The 17,689-nt window shown below is 29.4% G+C and overlaps 2 protein-coding genes, 1 long non-coding RNA gene and 1 pseudogene across 4 annotated transcripts; 1 reads left to right on the top strand and 3 right to left on the bottom strand.

Moving 5' to 3' along the window:
- Window positions 1–2,072: 2,072 nt before the first annotated feature.
- LOC113380199 (protein max-like) lies at window positions 2,073–4,411 on the bottom strand. Its single transcript, XM_026619591.1, has 5 exons — window positions 4,140–4,411; window positions 4,012–4,074; window positions 3,191–3,301; window positions 2,960–3,090; window positions 2,073–2,247 (listed from the first exon to the last, which is right to left on the bottom strand). Exons 1-5 carry the CDS (start codon window positions 4,176–4,178, stop codon window positions 2,073–2,075), a joined length of 519 nt encoding a protein of 172 aa, XP_026475376.1. The 5' UTR covers window positions 4,179–4,411.
- Window positions 4,412–10,184: 5,773 nt separating this feature from the next.
- Window positions 10,185–10,937, bottom strand: LOC113380200. Of its 2 annotated transcripts, none has more exons than XR_003367332.1 (3): window positions 10,738–10,937; window positions 10,483–10,657; window positions 10,185–10,413 (listed from the first exon to the last, which is right to left on the bottom strand). It is a non-coding gene; the product is annotated as an uncharacterized LOC113380200 (long non-coding RNA). The 2 variants fall into 2 exon arrangements; XR_003367333.1 differs by having other exon boundaries at window positions 10,185–10,410.
- A 482-nt stretch (window positions 10,938–11,419) lies between these two features.
- Window positions 11,420–15,154, top strand: LOC113380198 (annotated as a pseudogene).
- Window positions 15,155–15,905: 751 nt separating this feature from the next.
- LOC113380197 (3'(2'),5'-bisphosphate nucleotidase 1-like) lies at window positions 15,906–16,974 on the bottom strand (the record flags this gene model as incomplete). The annotated part of the gene is made up of 3 exons (XM_026619590.1): window positions 15,906–16,166; window positions 16,642–16,747; window positions 16,809–16,974. Coding segments are annotated over 3 exons (533 nt in total), but the record flags the coding sequence as incomplete, so codon positions are not given.
- Between the last annotated feature and the right edge of the window lie 715 nt (window positions 16,975–17,689).

The raw sequence follows: 17,689 nt of genomic DNA, 5'->3' as shown, positions 1-17,689 counted from the left end.
GAGGACCATTATAAACCTCCCATATCAGACAACCTAATCCCCACATATCAGAAGAACTGTAATTCGATACATCTTTAGTTTCATAAACTAGATTGGATACTAATAATCTATACTTTTAACAATACCTTTTTGTTGAATGTTTATATTTACAGCTTTTCTGGTGGATCATATACATCTAGGTCTATACAAGTTTTAATTGGTATTTGTCATGTACTACACCAACAGCACATATATATTCAAACCCTCCTAGCTTCCATTCACCTGAAGTTTTATAAACACAGACCAAGATGAAACATTGTTATGTTGCAAGTTACCATCATTATTTAAAAATGATAAGGCTCGCTGAAATAAATGTATATAACATTTTACAATTATTTAATTAACAATGTACAAAATTATAGAACAATATTTTCATCTGAGTTATTAACTTCCCGTAGGGCAAGTTATAGTAATTTACCGTAATTTGAAACAAACCCCAGGCTTTGTACATATCTTGTTGACGTTTTTCAATTTGTAAACCAGCGATGTGCATAGCAAAAGGTTCAACAAACTCAGTAGCAAGATATAAGTTCTTCTCAGTTCCAAACTATCTATATATTGCAGTATACTAGGATGTCTGAGGGTCTTTAACCGTTTAATTGTCGCTTTTGCTATTTCCAAATTGTATTCGGTATTGTTTTTAATATCAAATATAAACACAGAGACGTCATCATTTGAACCTTTTTTCTTTGCTTTGTGTAATTCCATATACTTCTATTTTCTAAATTATATGTTTGATCAACAATTTCATAAGGAAAATCTTTGGAGGAATCTCTTACAAAGAAAGACCACATAGTTGTTAAAATTTAATAAATAAATAACGAAAAAAATCACTTAACCTATACCACATGACGTTAATAAATGTCACTCATTGCGTCAGTTTACTTCATTCATGTCACCGAATCATTCTAGTACTAGTATAAAATTCATTGCCAACATTAGAATTCAGTAACTAGTTGTAAGTGGCGTTTCGCCTTAAGGCGAGTTGCATAGATAAGAGAAACAAATAGTTGCATGAGCTTTTCCCATTTCCCGATATATGTAAATAAGAAATCCACTTGATAATCAATGAGAATTGAGATTTAGCTATTTAGATAAAATTTTCAACCATTTATTTAAAAAAAAAAACAGTTTTCACTTCATACTAAAAAATAAGATTAGGATGCGATTTTCTATAAATATTCTAAAGGCAAATAAACTCACATCCTTAATTATATAAATTAATTTATTTATCAAATTGCATTAAACTTCATGATTCAGAAATGCATTTTATTTAAGTTTAGGCATCAAAGCGGTAATCAGCAATCAAACGGAACGGATAAATTTTTATTATTTGACCGCTTTCCAAGGCCTATAATATTTCAGTATGTTAATTTATATCAATGAATACTATCATTATAAAAAGTTTCATCGAAATCGTCAACAATTTTTAAGCAAAGAAACTAATCTGCACGATTCCTAATTGATATCTTTTAAAGGGTTTTTAAAATCTCAAAAGCGCTCGAGGATTTTTTGCGAAAACGTAGACGAAAAATCTTGCTTTTTTCTGTGAAGTTAGAAAAACGGCTCGGCCTATCGGCTATGCAATTGTAAAATTGAATGACAATGCGCCCATACCCTTTTCTTAACAACATAAAAATCTAGGAATTAGAATTAATATAGCAAATAGTATGGATCCATTACCTTATCAATTGTTAGGACAGAAAAAAACTGAAATCAAATATGCATATATCAGAAATGCATAAAAGAAAATTTGTTCATAATCATTAAATATAAATAAAATTTTTCATAAGAAATTATCTAACATATAAGTGGAATCTTAATTTCTTCAAGATATTGAAAGGTATTACAATTTTTGCATTAAATTATTCTTGAAAAATAATACAAATTCATATTTATACATATAGATTAAAATAAATTTGAAGTAGATAACGTTAATGTAATCTTAAAACTGTAACAATCATAAATTCACTTATATACAGTTATAAAGATTAATTAACAATATCTGATAAAAAGTTAAATCCTTAAACTTATTAGGCATAACCATTCAACTTAATTCTCTTATTGTGCCTAGATTTATTGTTTGTCCTTGATGGTGAATCATTATCAGAGCTATCTGAAGTTAAGGAACTTCCGTCACTTTTAATATTCATTGATAAGTCGCTAGTTTCAGCAGCAAAATTTCCTGTTGCCTTTGCCCTTTCTAGTGTTGGACTGTAAATAAAAGCAATCATGAGTGAACATATATTAAAATACATTTATCTTTCTTAGTTAGGTTACATACATTATATATATATATTAATTGAAAATATTCTATTAATTGAAAAATGATCAGCATGCCAAGGGAAGACAAACAGTGATTAACGATATTAAATTATTTGGATAATAAGTATTTGATATTAAAAGAATTTTAACAACATATTGTACATTTTAACAAACAACTATAATAATGAAAACCAGTAAATGCAGAAAAAGTTCAATAGTATTTTGAGAAATTTCAATAGTAGTCAAAAATTAAGTAAAATAATATTAAACAGTAAATATTTTCAATAATTGATGTTTCATTTGTTATAACATAGATACATTGATAACATAATAAGCACATTTGCCACTTTTCCAAGAACTAATGCACAATTTTATCGTTTTCTAACGTATCTCGTGAAAAATAATTTGTGAAACACTATTACACATTTTATGCATTAGCTAATGCTTCAATAAAAAAATGTATTATGAATATTAAAACAATATCACAGTTAATTAGATATTAATAAAAATAAGCACTTAGATTTATAGTAATTTTGATATTTGTATCAACACCCATGATTTTATGCTCATAATATTTGCTAATCATGTAGTATGAAACTCTTATTAGTTTATCAAATTATTAAATTGGTTTATCAAATTATTTTTTAGTAATATCAAATTACTTTGTTGCTCTAAAATACTATTTTGCCTCTTGAGATCATCAATATCTTGCTGGTGGCAATTATTTTTTTTCCTCATAAAATGAATATACTCTGCTGCCTTTTTGAGTATTTGTGCTCGGCTTGCCTGTAAATAAAAATTACATATAACAGTTTCTTATATACAAAACAATTTTAAACCATTCATAGTTTTGAAAATAAAACATGACATATTTGTCAGAACTCACAACTTTTTCTCCTTGTAAAGCTGGGACAGAGTCCCTTAGTGAAGTGAAGCTGTCTTTTATGTGATCCCTGCGCTTTCTCTCCAAAGCATTATGATGAGCTCTCTTTTCTGCCTGCAATAAAAAAAATATTCATTAAGAGTTATATGTAATTCCACAAGAAAACAGTTTATATTAGCAATCTACTTATAGTGAGAAGCATTTAGGACTCGAATTCAAAATAGAACTAGAATGATATTATTCTGTTCAACACTGTACACAAAAATTTATGACTAGAATGAGTTAATGCAGTTCTCCTAATGATCTATATTCAAATTCAGCACTTCGATTTTATTAAAAAATTATATAAAAATAAATACAAAAAGTGTCACTGTAATCAAAACATAACAAGTCATGAAGCAATCCATAATCTCTTATACCTTCTGACTGAGATATGGAGATGCATTTATTGCAAAATAAATAAAAAAAAAAAATAAAAATAAAAAAAAACAAAGCGATAATAAAAATAAAGGCTATTATTGCCTTTGAATATAGCCTATACTCAAAGTTCTTCGAAGCTGTCAGTTTTTCTCATAAATTTAATAAGCAATAAGTTCCAAACTGTTTCTATGACAGTATCGGAATATAAAAAACAATAATGAATCATTATGAATAAACATAACTGCATTTATTGAGTTCTCAAATTAATGAATTATTATTTTCCTTTGATGAATTATGGTCATATTAATAATTAAATCACAACTACAGACATCAATATCAGATATTATATTGTGATGTAAATAATGAAAATATATAATATAAGGTATATAATTAATATTATATACCTGTGAATAATATATAGTTCCAGCATTGCGCCCTGGTAATCGAGAATCCGAGTCATCAGCATCCTGAAATGACACATTTATGCACTAAATTCAAGAAAATAGGAAACAGCATGTGGTAGCATACTTACATCACTTTCAATATCTATGTCACGATCGTCATCACTCATTATTTACGTATATTTATAAATATCTATTTATTATTAAATTATTATTAAAATTGCCACTTTAGAAAGTACGCGTACATACAAAAGGCACAAGCTTACAAATTATAGATTTATGTTTTCACCCATTCACCAAAATTTTCAAATGATATTATTATATAAAATTGTTCATTTGTGACTTGATTATATCACATAATTTAAAATAAAAATTGAATTTAGTAATCTATTCGTGACAATCCAAACCACGCTGCTTGATCACGTTCTCTTCATTGTACTGTACCTGACATTAATATAGACTGAGCTAATTTAGTTTAATAGCTATTCTTTGTCATACCAACATACGACGCTCAACCGAGATAAAAAAAGTGTAACAACATTGAAAGACCAAAAAACCTATGTGTGTCAAACACAAACTGTCAAACAAAAAAACAAAACGGTCAAACGTCAAAAAATATATATTTTATATATGTTTCTACCTATATATTTAGACACCGTTTAGACAGTAACAAAGAAAGCCAATTATAAGTATATTAATTATTAACGAAAGCGGTTCTTTTACATTTACATGGTCATACATTGTTCTCACAACCATATTATTTCAGGAACCAAACATATAGTTATTCAAAAACCTAGTACAGTTTGTTAGAAATTATTAGGAAATTTTTAATTAGGGATTCGCAGAGTGTTTTAGTATAGTTATTTTATTTACCCAGGTAAATGTTATTCAGGTGTTTTTTTTTGCTTATGTGTTTTAATTATATTGTAGGGTTCACTGAATTAAGAATTAGGACTTCAGCCTGAACATCAAAATAGCTAAGAGTCTGTGCATGTAACATCTGATTATTAGAACTTAACTCATATGTATGATGTACTATATATATATATTATATATATATAATATATATATATATATAAAGTCTAGCATAGTATAGTAATGTAGTAAATAAGTTCAGCCGTATTTTTGCCTATTTTTATTTTAAGTGATCTGATTACTTTTTCTAACAATGATTAACATAGGTAATAAGAAACACAATTAAAAACCATCTATTTCATAACTATTTTTAATTCAATATATAGACACATTACTATTTACAATATAAGCATGTCACAGGAAACATTTAATAAATAATATAGAATAAATATAAATAATATAGAATAAATATAAACATTGAAATTAAACATAAAAAGAAGGATGCTTATATTTGTTTTAGTGGAGGAGGAAAGGTGTGTAATGTCTTCAAAAGATACCGAAGAAGATTGGGCAGGTGAAGGGTTAGGGATATTATTATGAACTTGGCTCCAGACGAGTTAATAAATATAAATTTAAAAGTTTTAAGGCAGAAAGCACACGCATTGGGATAAAACAGCTCTTGGCTCTTTGTCATGTTTTGCCTCATGTGGGGATACAAGGAGCTACGAGCTGTGAATGGAATCTGACACTCGGTACAGAAAAAGTCGCTGTCCATGTTGCCACATAAGTAAAGTAATAAAGTGAAATATAAAATAAAAGTAATGAGGTAATAAAACGTATCGTAATAAAATGTAAAGAAAATTAGAAGCTAAAGTAAATATATAAAGTGTGTATCTAAATGATATTAATTCTAAACTAAATATAAACTTAATGAGCAAAATCTAAAAATAAGCTTATAAAATAGAATGTAACCTAAAGTGAAATAAAAGTAAGTATCTAAATAGTAAAAAATATGAAACGAAAAATAAACTTACGCAAGCTAAGTAAAATCTAAAAAACACGTAACGAAACTAAAAAGAAACTTACGCAATCTAAGTAAAAAATCTAAAAAACACTTATTGTAACTATGAAATATGAAAATTAAGCATGAATTATAATAAGAAGCTTACTAGAGCAAAAAAAGCAAAGCAAGGAAAGCGATCAAAAAAACGAAAAACCGAACCGAAATATGTGAAAAAAACTGTATAAACAAATAAAAAAAAAGAATAGAATTAGAAATAGCAACAGAACGAAAGAATTCTAATTACACGAAAAGAAAAAGCAGAAAATATAGTAAAACGCTCACTTGAAACGAAACCGACGCGACGCTAACCCTCACAAAAATGAGAAAAGAAACGCGGGACTAAATATTCCACGAAATGACAGGATGCCATAGATAAAAGAAGAGTATATGGGTTATGCTCTATCCCGGAGCCAACTTCAGAGCGTAGGTGCTTTTTAAACGTCAAAACCCATCTGCCATGTTATCAAAATTTAGTGGCTCCTGACATTAATATAGACTGATAATACAAATAGTTTTTTTACTCTATGGCTTTCCGTCGTTATGACATCACTTTTGTATCTCATCCAGTGAGTTATCTATGAACTAATGGTAAAGCACCATAGACCTTATATACGTGTCTTATATAGACCTTATATAGATAAAAGATAAATACATAGATAAAAGAAGAGAATATAGATAAATACATAGATAAAAGAAGAGTATAATAATAGAGATAAATAATAAATAATATAATATAGATTGGCATAAATGGAAATATAATATAGATAAATAATAAATAATAATATAGATTGACTATTCACAGATAAATAAGTACATAGATAAAAGAAGAGTATCACTATAGTATACATATATATATATATATATATATATATATATATACATATATATATATATATATATACATATATAATAGAAGAGTATATAGATCGCTCTCTCGGGCCATATTTCGTTGCCACGTTTTTCGGTCAAAACTGTCAATTTGCCCGGGTTAGTTTCCTCTCCCAATGTAGATGGCGCCAGCGTCGACCATGGGTGCGAATATAAAATGCTGAAGATATGCACCAATATTATATAGACCGTTTGAATTCAAATTTTTTTTTTAAATTAAAAAACCAAAATTGAATATAAAAAAGCGTATAATTTCAACAATGACATGTTACATTATACTATTACAATACATATTTATAAGATATGCAATTTGCATAAATGTATATATTATATATATTTGTATATATACACATATATAATGTGTACTGTAATATAAATATATATAAATTATATATAATATATATATATATATATATATAAATGGCACATAAATGTATGACGATTAGTGAGCTTTATGAACTATGCACAAATAGCATAGAAACGTACATAAATGTATATATTATCCACTGTGTATGTGCATATATATATATATATATATATATATATATATATATATATCATATATGATTACAATAGATGCTACTAAGCTTATACACTATGTACAAATGGCATAGAAATGTACATACATGTACACATTATCCACTATATATAGATATATATATATATATATATATATAGATATATATATATCATATATGATTACAATAGATGCTACTAAGCTTTATACCACTATGTACAAATGGCATAGAAATGTACATACAGGTACACATTATCCACTCTGATATATATATATAATATATATATATATATACTATATAATATATATTATATATATATATTGTACATATGGTTGTTCAATGTCTTGTGTGGACAGGGTAGTGTGTCCAAGCCTCGCTTTCTTGTATTCAAAAATAGCCCAAATTGCAGCACTGCAAAATGAAATGGCCATTTCATATCACACACTATTCTTCCTGAATGAGATTGAGTTTAGCTACGACCGCCCTAAGGCACAGACTCCTATTATGTATGTGTGTATATGTGTTTTATGTCAAAAAAAACTATCTAAAATAAATATTTTTTTCTAGATTGCTAGAAAATTTAAATATAATTTAGACATTATCTATACTATATAACTAAAGTATGGAATTGATCCGAATAATAAATACCAAACAAAAGAGATAGAGTTACTAAAACTCTCTTCATGCGCTAAAAGTTAACTTAAAATCAGCAACAACAATTCCAAAAATGTCATAAATATTATTGCAATCCAAAAGAGAAACATATTCGAAAATAAGGAATAAAATTTATGTCTAAGATATTATTGTAAAATAAATTGTTTATATTCATCTTGGTGCTCAATCAAATAATGATAAGTTACATTAAATCTATGTATAGTAGTATTATATATTTGTATATATACACATATATAATGTGTACTGTAATATAAATATATATATAATATATATATATATATATATATATATATATATATAAATTGCACATAAATGTATGACGATTAGTGAGCTTTATGAACTATGCACAAATAGCATAGAAACGTACATAAATGTATATATTATCCACTGTGTATGTGCATATATATATATATATATATATATATATATATATATATATTATATCATATATGATTACAATAGATGCTACTAAGCTTTATACACTATGTACAAATGGCATAGAAATGTACATACATGTACACATTATCCACTATATATATATATATATATATATATATATATATATATATATATATATCATATATGATTACAATAGATGCTACTAAGCTTTATACACTATGTACAAATGGCATAGAAATGTACATACATGTACACATTATCCACTATATTATATATATATATATATATATATATATATATATATATATATATATATATATATGTACATATGGTTGTTCAATGTCTTGTGTGGACAGGGTGGTGTGTCCAAGCCTCGCTTTCTTGTATTCAAAAATAGCCCAATTGCAGCACTGCAAAATGAAATGGCCATTTCATATCACACACTATTCTTCCCTGAATTGAGATTGAGTTTTAGCTCACAGACCTGCCCTAAGGCACAGACTCCTATTATGTATGTGTGTGTGTGTGTTTTCATGTCAAAAAACTATCTAAAATAAATATTTTTTTCTAGATTGCTAGAAAATTTAAATATAATTTAGACATTATCTATACTATATAACTAAAGTATTGAGAATTGATCCGAATAATAAATACCAAACAAAAGAGATAGAAGTTACTAAAACTCTCTTCATGCGCTCAAAAGTTAACTTAAAATCCCAGCAACAACAATTCAAAAATGTCATAAATTATTATTGCAATCAAAAAAGAGAAACATATTCGAAAATAAGGAATAAAATTTATGCCTAAGATATTCTTGTAAAATAACTCTGTTTATATTCATCTTGGTGCTCAATCAAATAATGATAAGTTACATTAAATCTATGTATAGTCTCTATCTGAAAACCTTTTCTGCACATTGCATTAATCTGCTTTTAAATGTTGATCAAAATATCATTATCATCATTATCACAAAGAAAAAGAAATCATTATGTTCTCATAACAGTAACTGGCAAAAGTTCAAGAAAGTTATATGCAAACACATTTGCCAATAAATTAAAGGACAAAACCAAAATTACTTTTATCTGAAAAGCATATCAACAGCTTACTAAAATAAATTACTATATGGGGATGTCATTTGCAAACTATTCTGCTGTTATTCGGTAAATTATTGTACAATTCATGATCTATATACTTCTCGACATCTGTTAAATGCATTATCACCAATAATAAACCGAAATAAACTGTTTAGCAAAATATACTCCATGAAGTAGCCACTTATTTACAATTTCTACATTTGCTAAAACATTTAACAACTTCATTATTTATTACTATAGATTTATAAAAAAAAAAACACATTCATTAAACAATCACAAAAAATATGAACATTGCGTACAGTTCAAGTATCAACTATTTGATTTGAAAAAGACAAGAGCATGATCAGAAAATAAACTTTCTCTACCATTTGCCAGTTCCTGAAAACCAACAATATGATCATTTTTACAGTCGTTAAAGAATGCAGATGATAATGATATTTCATCAAACATCAGAATACAGTTTTTGCTATTCACATATTTTTTCTGTGCCATAGCTAAACCCAATGTTTGGAAAAGGGTCTCATTAATACCACTATACAAAGGAATTGCTGAGAGCAACTTTCTCAATGTTTGAGGAGCAGGCAAAACAAATATTTTTCTCCAAAAGTAATAACCTCTTAGAGAAATTTTATGCAGAGTTAAAGCAAGAATTTTATCATCAAGTGTAAATTTTCTTTCTTTTCGCTTCTTTGTATGTTCTCTTAGTTGACTTAATATAAAATTACGAGCCCTCTTATTTAATGTTGCTGGGAGATAAGCAAAATTGTCAGCACATTTGACACTTTCTTGTAACTTCTGCCTCAATATTTTTTTTGTATATTTATCCTTCTGACTTCTTTTCTCAACACATTTGTTATATGGTATAAATTTTGTTTTTTGCATATCTGGTCTCTGCAGTGCTTAAGAACCTCTGCTGAAAAAAAATATCTAGAATCATTTGCTACGAACTTAATTTGTAGTATAAAAATTTTAAATAACTCACCTTTCAGGGACGGTTTTCCATCTTCAGTTTTGCCAGAACAATACAAAAAAGTGTTATAAAAAGAATAATTTTTCAATAACATAGCTTCCAGAAAGGGATTTAGTAAGACGGGTGTCTTGTATTTATAACCTTAAAATTCCTAGCATTGATACTGTTAAATGTCTCAGTTATTGAGCTACAATAAAAAATTATATCAGAAGTTCTAGTAATAGATGCGAGTATTTTGTTGTGTACATATTGATAAAACTTATTCACCTAGTTCTCACCATCAGTGCTCAGCCCGGGCTCCAGTTATTTTACTAATCATTTTACATATTACGTCATTTTCTGCAGGAAATACACCATTTTCGCATATTTGTTGATGTTCCGCATTATTGTACACCGCACTTTGACATGATATTTGTTATAAACTTTTAACAAACATTTGACACTTTGACACTAAAATATTATTCCGCCATATTAGATTCTCGAATATTTTGTTTAGCCCGTTTTGTAGCGCTACTAGCGCTCCAAACGAGGGAGAGGGAACTAAAAACGAGATTACAGATGTTTGTTCCGAGATTACCGGCCATGCATATATATATATATATATATATATATATATATATATCAATATATATAACTATCAAGATATATATATATATATATATATAAGCATAGATAAGTAAACATAATTTAGGTAATATAAGTAATATAATTTAGGCTCTACTCTTCCTTTATCTATGAATTTAGGTTTTTTGCATATACTCTTCTTTTATCTATGGTTTTATGTTTTGTTAGCTATCGTTGCGACGCTACTCGGGCGTCGGCCACAACTTAAAGATTTCATTTTACGCTGTTTCATATCCCAGGAATTGTTTGCTACGGCAAACGTCATCGGCTTTATTGAATGGTTGATTTTATAGTTTCTTAGTAATTGTCAAATGTTAGAAAAATAAAATTTGTTTCGATTAAGCGTTGAACAACATATTTTTTAACTTAGGTAATGTGTTTGAACTCTGTTTAATTATGGAATTCGTTATAACGAATATAAGTTTTTACGAATGAATGACATGAATCCATGCTGATCAAACAAATTTTCGTTTAAATACATTGGTAATTTTTTGAAATCATTTATATATTATTTGCATTAATGTATCATTATTAATAAAATTAAGTTTATGATTTATATAAATAAATTAAGTTTATTATTTTGTATGAATTAACGCAGTTTGCAATTAATTTTGAGGTAATTGTTTATATATGAAACTAAAAATTAAGTTTCATTAACATTATGTTATATATTAAAAATAATATGATAAACACTGATATTTAAACAGTGATATTTTTTTATTTTATGGCAGGTAAGAGTAATTCAAAAAGAAATAAATAAAGGACACTTTACACAACTTATTTGTGTAATCGAAAAAAAGGACCAAAATGTCTGATTCAGAAGAAAGTCATTACTCTGACTCAGGTTCAGAAGTGGGCAGTGTCGAATCTAATCATTCAAAGAGGAAAAAGAGGTCAAGATCAATCTCTAGATCAATTTCAAGAAGTAGATCTCGTTCAAGATCATCTCATTCAAATTCAGGCTCAGGTTCTGATGTGGAACATAATAGGAATGGAAACCGTGATGATGAGGCTAGGGAAGCATCCGGTGATGAAGAAGTAGCGGATGAACAAGAACCTGAAGGAGAAGATTTAGATTCAGAAGAATATGATGAAGAAGAGGAAGAGGATGAAGATGATGATAGACCTCGAAAGAAAAAAAAGAAGGATAGATTTAGTGGATTTATTATAGACGAAGCTGAAGTGGATGATGAAGTTGATGAAGATGATGAGTGGGAAGAAGGAGCTCAAGAAATGGGTATTGTTGGGAATGAAGTTGATGAATTAGGTCCTACAGCCCGTGAGATTGAAGGAAGGCGACGAGGAACTAATTTGTGGGATTCACAGAAAGAGGACGAGATTGAAGAATATTGAAGAAGAAATATGCTGATGAAACACTTGCGGTTCGTTCTTTTGGTGACGGAGGTGAGGAAATGTCTGATGAAATAACTCAACAAACTCTTCTGCCAGGAATTAAAGATCCCAATTTATGGATGGTTAAATGTCGAATTGGCGAAGAAAAGGCTACAGTTTTATTACTTATGCGTAAGTTTATTGCCTACCAAAATAGTGATGCACCATTGCAGATAAAATCTGTAATTGCTCCAGAAGGAGTAAAAGGTTACATTTACATAGAATCTTATAAACAGACTCATGTAAAAGCAGCTATCGATAATGTTGGGAATTTGAGAATGGGCACTTGGAAACAAGAAATGGTTCCTATTAAAGAAATGACGGATGTCTTGAGAGTTGTCAGAGAGCAAACAGGATTGAAACCTAAGCAGTGGGTTAGACTAAAGCGAGGGTTGTATAAGGATGACATAGCACAGGTGGACTATATAGATTTGGCTCAGAACAATGTGCATTTGAAATTATTGCCTAGGATTGATTATACTAGATTGCGAGGTGCTCTACGTACTGTGCAAAGTGATTCAGAGGCTGCAAAACGAAAAAGAAAAGAAGGCCGGTTGCAAAACCTTTTGATCCTGAAGCTATTAGAGCTATTGGTGGTGAAGTTACATCAGATGGTGATTTTTTAATATTTGAAGGAAATCGTTTTTCACGAAAAGGTTTTATGTTTAAAAATTTTACAATGTCTGCGATTCTTGCTGAAGGTGTTAAGCCTACACTTTCTGAATTGGAGCGATTTGAAGAGCAACCCGAGGGTATTGATATTGAATTAGCAGCTCCTTCTAAAGATGATCCCAACAGTTTGCACTCATTTTCCATGGGCGATAATGTTGAGGTGGCTGTGGGTGACTTGGAGAACTTACCATGTAAAATTATTGCTATCGATGGTTCTATGATTACAGTTCTACCAAAACATTCTGAACTAACGGATCCCTTAATTTTCAAAGCTAATGAATTAAGAAAGTTTTTTAAAACAGGTGATCATGTGAAAGTTTTGGCTGGTCGTTATGAAGGGGAAACAGGGCTTATAGTTCGTGTGGATACTACAAGGGTTGTTTTGGTATCTGATTTGACAATGCATGAATTAGAAGTTCTTCCAAGAGATTTACAGCTGTGCTCAGATATGGCTACTGGTGTTGATTCATTAGGGCAGTTTCAATGGGGTGATTTAGTGCAGTTAGATGCTATGAATGTAGGAGTAATTGTTCGATTAGAAAGAGAAAACTTTCATGTATTAGGAATGAATGGAAAATTGATGGAATGCAAACCGCAAGCTCTACAAAAACGAAAGAAAATCGTTTTACAGTTGCATTAGATACTGATCAAAATAGCATATCAAAGAGAGACATAGTGAAGGTGTGTGATGGCCCACATGCTGGTCGAGATGGTGAAATAAAACATTTGTACAGAAATTATGTTTTTCTATATTCAAGAATGTATTTAGATAATGGTGGTATTTTGTATGCAAAACAAGACATGTACAATTAGCAGGTGGAGCACGTCATAGTAATGCAAATGCTACAGGATTGAATGGCTTAGGTTTTATGTCACCTAGAATACAGTCTCCAATGCATCCATCTGGAAGGGGTGGCGGAGGGGGTGGTCGCGGAAGAGGACGCGGAGGTGCTAATAGAGTCACTAGAGACCGGGATATAATTGGTACAACTATTAAAATTACTGGTGGACCTTACAAAGGCAATGTTGGAATTGTCAAAGATGCAACTGAAAGTACTGCTCGTGTTGAATTGCATGCTTCATGTCAGACCATATCAGTCGATAGAGGACACATTGCAAAAGTTGGAGCACCTGCAAAGGAAGGTGGATTTTCCACATATGGCCGTACACCTGGTCGCACACCTGCTTATGGCTTTCAAACTCCACAATATAATAGAGAAGGTCGTACACCAATGCTTGGTTCATATACTCCTGTATACAACTCTGGATCTCGAACTCCCCACTATGGTTCTATGACACCTTCACACGATGGAAGTCAAACACCTGGACAAGGAGCATGGGATGCTAATATTACAAATACACCTGCTCGAAGTAATGATTTTGAATCTTCTTATTTGGACGAGAGTTCTCCCAGTCCTTTCAATCCTAATACTCCAGGCGTATATCAATCAGGTCCTTATACTCCCCAAACACCAGGATCAATCATGTATGGATCTGATAGTTATAGTCCATATCAACCAAGCCCAAGCCCTTCAGGGTATCAAGCCAGCACGTATATGGGCACACCCTCACCGACATCATACTCACCTGGTACCCCAGCAGGTGCACCGCAATCACCATATAATCCACAAACTCCTGGAGCTAGTTTGGATTCACTTTCTGGGTCTGACTGGCATACAACAGATATTGAGGTTCGCATTAGCGATAGTCATCCAGACAGAGGACTAGCTAATCAAACTGGTGTCATCAAAGGGTTACAAGGAGGAATGTGCACAGTGTTTTTGCCAGCTGAAGATCGTTCTGTGAATATAGAATGTGATCATTTAGAACCAGTTCAACCTGCAATTAATGATTATGTCAAGGTTATAATGGGCGTACATCGTGAATCGGTAGGGATATTGTTGTCATCTGATGGTCCTGATGGAGTTATCAGAATGAAAGACCAAGTAGAAATGTTGCAGTTGCGTTTTCTTTGTAAAATGTATCGTCAATAGATTATCACATATTATTTGTAAAAAACTGAGTGATGAAATAAAAAAAAAAAAATTATACTAATATGTTTAACATTTATGTATTATTTTATATTTGAATTTATATATTTATTTTATTTAGTCTGCAATGTTTTAGGATGTTCACTATGACCATGAACTTGATCATTACACAAAGTTTCATTAAAATTATCAAGAAATTACTCACAATTTACCTAAAACTATCTATAGAAAAATTGAAAATGTATTGAAAAATACAAATTAAAACTAAACTGAAGTATTAATAAAATTGATGATTTTGAAAGAAATTATTTCTTTTTCAACGTATTGGACATGCTCTTTCTGAAATCTGAAAATTCCTTCATTGGTAGTAATTGAGATGATCAAAAATAGAAGATTTGCACAAATATTTGAAATAGTATTAATTAAATTTAATTAGTTTTAATACAGGGTAAAAGAGCAAAAACCATATGCATTACAAAATTTTTCAGATTGAGCATTTGAAGTTATTAGTAATCTCAAAGGCCATTTGAAATTCAATTCAATTTTAATTTATTTTGATCTATACTGTTCTGGTTTAATAACTTGAAAAATATGTTTAAGAAAACAACCTGCAATCTTAAAACAATGAGAATGTTAATGGATTGTCAAGATTCAATCATTTTTGATAACAGTAAACGTATATTGAAACAAAATATTCAACAAAATTTGCAAGTATATATATATAATATATATTTAGTTATATTACATCATTATTAGCTAATTCATTAATTTAGATTTTATTTCCTGGGACATTTTATTGATAAGATCGGTGTGGTTCAAACAAGGTGCTGTAGCAATTACACCCTTAGAGTTAGGATATTGAACATCTTTGTCATAAACATATTTGTTCCCGAAAACATCAGTCAGCATTCCTCCTGCTATTTCTAATATAGCTTCAGGTGCGCAGGTATCCCATTTCTTACACCCTGGACTAGCAAATACATACGCATTTGCGCTTCCATCAAGTAACTGTATGACCTAGTAAATATAAAAGAGCATAAAATGTATTAAATATATTCAAGTTACAACCAAAATGCAAGAAATGATTGTGAATGTGTGTTGAAATAAACTCTTTTCATATAACAAGAAAAAAAAAGTTTGTGAACTATGTAGCCCTTATACTAATATTCACCTGAAATCTTATTGATTCAGATTTTAATCATAATGGCTAATATCATTTGCCATATGATGTATCTGGCAATTATAATCAAATATGTTTATACCTGAAAATTATGGCATTTTTCAAAAATATCATTTGACAAAAATTATTATCAAGTCAACATCTGTGTTAAAGCTTAAAGTTCACAATTTTGTATTTGCCTCAAATTCCATTTAATTCCATTGTGCAATTGCAATATTGAAAAAAGTTTGTAGCTTCGTATCATTGAAACTTCATATAAATACAGAAATAAGTGATAAAAATAATAAAAACAAAATATGTATTAAAATCTACCTTAAAACCTGCACCTCCGACATGTAAGACTTCATCTGGTTGTAATTCGTTTATTGCTGCTACCACATTAGAGTCAGTGTGAGACCGTGAAGTGGTAATTACTAATCTAAAAAAAAACCTGTAAATGTGTCTATCGTTATAAGCATGAAAATCTGAAGGTGATATACCTGTTCTGTAGACGATTGCTTAAAGTAATGCCACTGAAGCCTATTCCTCTCAAACCCCAAATTGTGCGACCTTTGCTATTCTCAAAAAATGGTTGATGAATCACTCCTCCAATAGCTTTACCGTCAACTGCTATTCCTATTAGTACTGTTACATTATCCAAATTACCTTTAATGAAGCAATCATAATACTGTTATTTCTTTAGTATTTAATATGGCAGTAACCTTTTACCTTCAAAAATTTATTATATTCAAATCTTATAAATCATGCTAGTTGCTGTATGGTAAATATCAATTAAAATACTTGAATTATTTTGGAGAGGATTCTAAATCAAGAAAGTGACAAAATCGCCGTTGAAGAAAATAGGATCATTGAAAACATTTAGATTGTAAAAAAGAAAAAAGGGAGATAGGAAAGCTAAGGTTGAACAAATAAACAAACAAAATGTAAACTATACTAAAAAACACAAAAAAAAGTTCACAAATATGAAACACAGGTGAAATATAAACTTGTATGTATGTATGTGTATATAATATATATATATATATATATATATATTTTTCATAGAAAAAATTGTTTCAACAATGTGGCATTGTGTTGGTATGTAATTGCGATACAACCCTTAGTTCAATTTTTACACAAATTAAATCTAAGTTTAATTCTGACCGCCTCAGGAACTTGGTATACCAGATTAATTGCTCTAATTGCGAACTTTTTTATATCGGAGAAACTGGCCAAAATCTGAGTAAAGCTTTCACCAACATAAAATAACTCAAAAAACCGAAGCAATTTAAGACGATGTTACTGAGCCACATTAAATTAAACCATAATATACTTTTTTCAATTCAAAATTTTACATTTTGAAGAGAACATAATTAAAAAA

Source organism: Ctenocephalides felis, unplaced genomic scaffold, assembly GCF_003426905.1.
Source record: "Ctenocephalides felis isolate EL2017-DRISC unplaced genomic scaffold, ASM342690v1 CF-g0.4_SCAFFOLD_01931, whole genome shotgun sequence".
Classification (NCBI taxonomy): Eukaryota; Metazoa; Arthropoda; class Insecta; order Siphonaptera; family Pulicidae; genus Ctenocephalides; species Ctenocephalides felis.
This window is presented reverse-complemented; position numbering and strand designations above follow the sequence as displayed.

Coding starts and splice junctions, on each gene's coding strand:
- LOC113380199 (XM_026619591.1), bottom strand. CDS start 4,178: ATGAGTGATGACGATCGTGACATAGATATTGAAAGTGAT. Junction 3,302..4,011: donor GAACTATATATTATTCACAG/GTATATAATATT, acceptor TTTTTATTGCAG/GCAGAAAAGAGAGCTCATCA. Junction 2,248..2,959: donor TTAGAGCAACAAAGTAATTT/GATATTACTAAA, acceptor TTACAGTCCAAC/ACTAGAAAGGGCAAAGGCAA.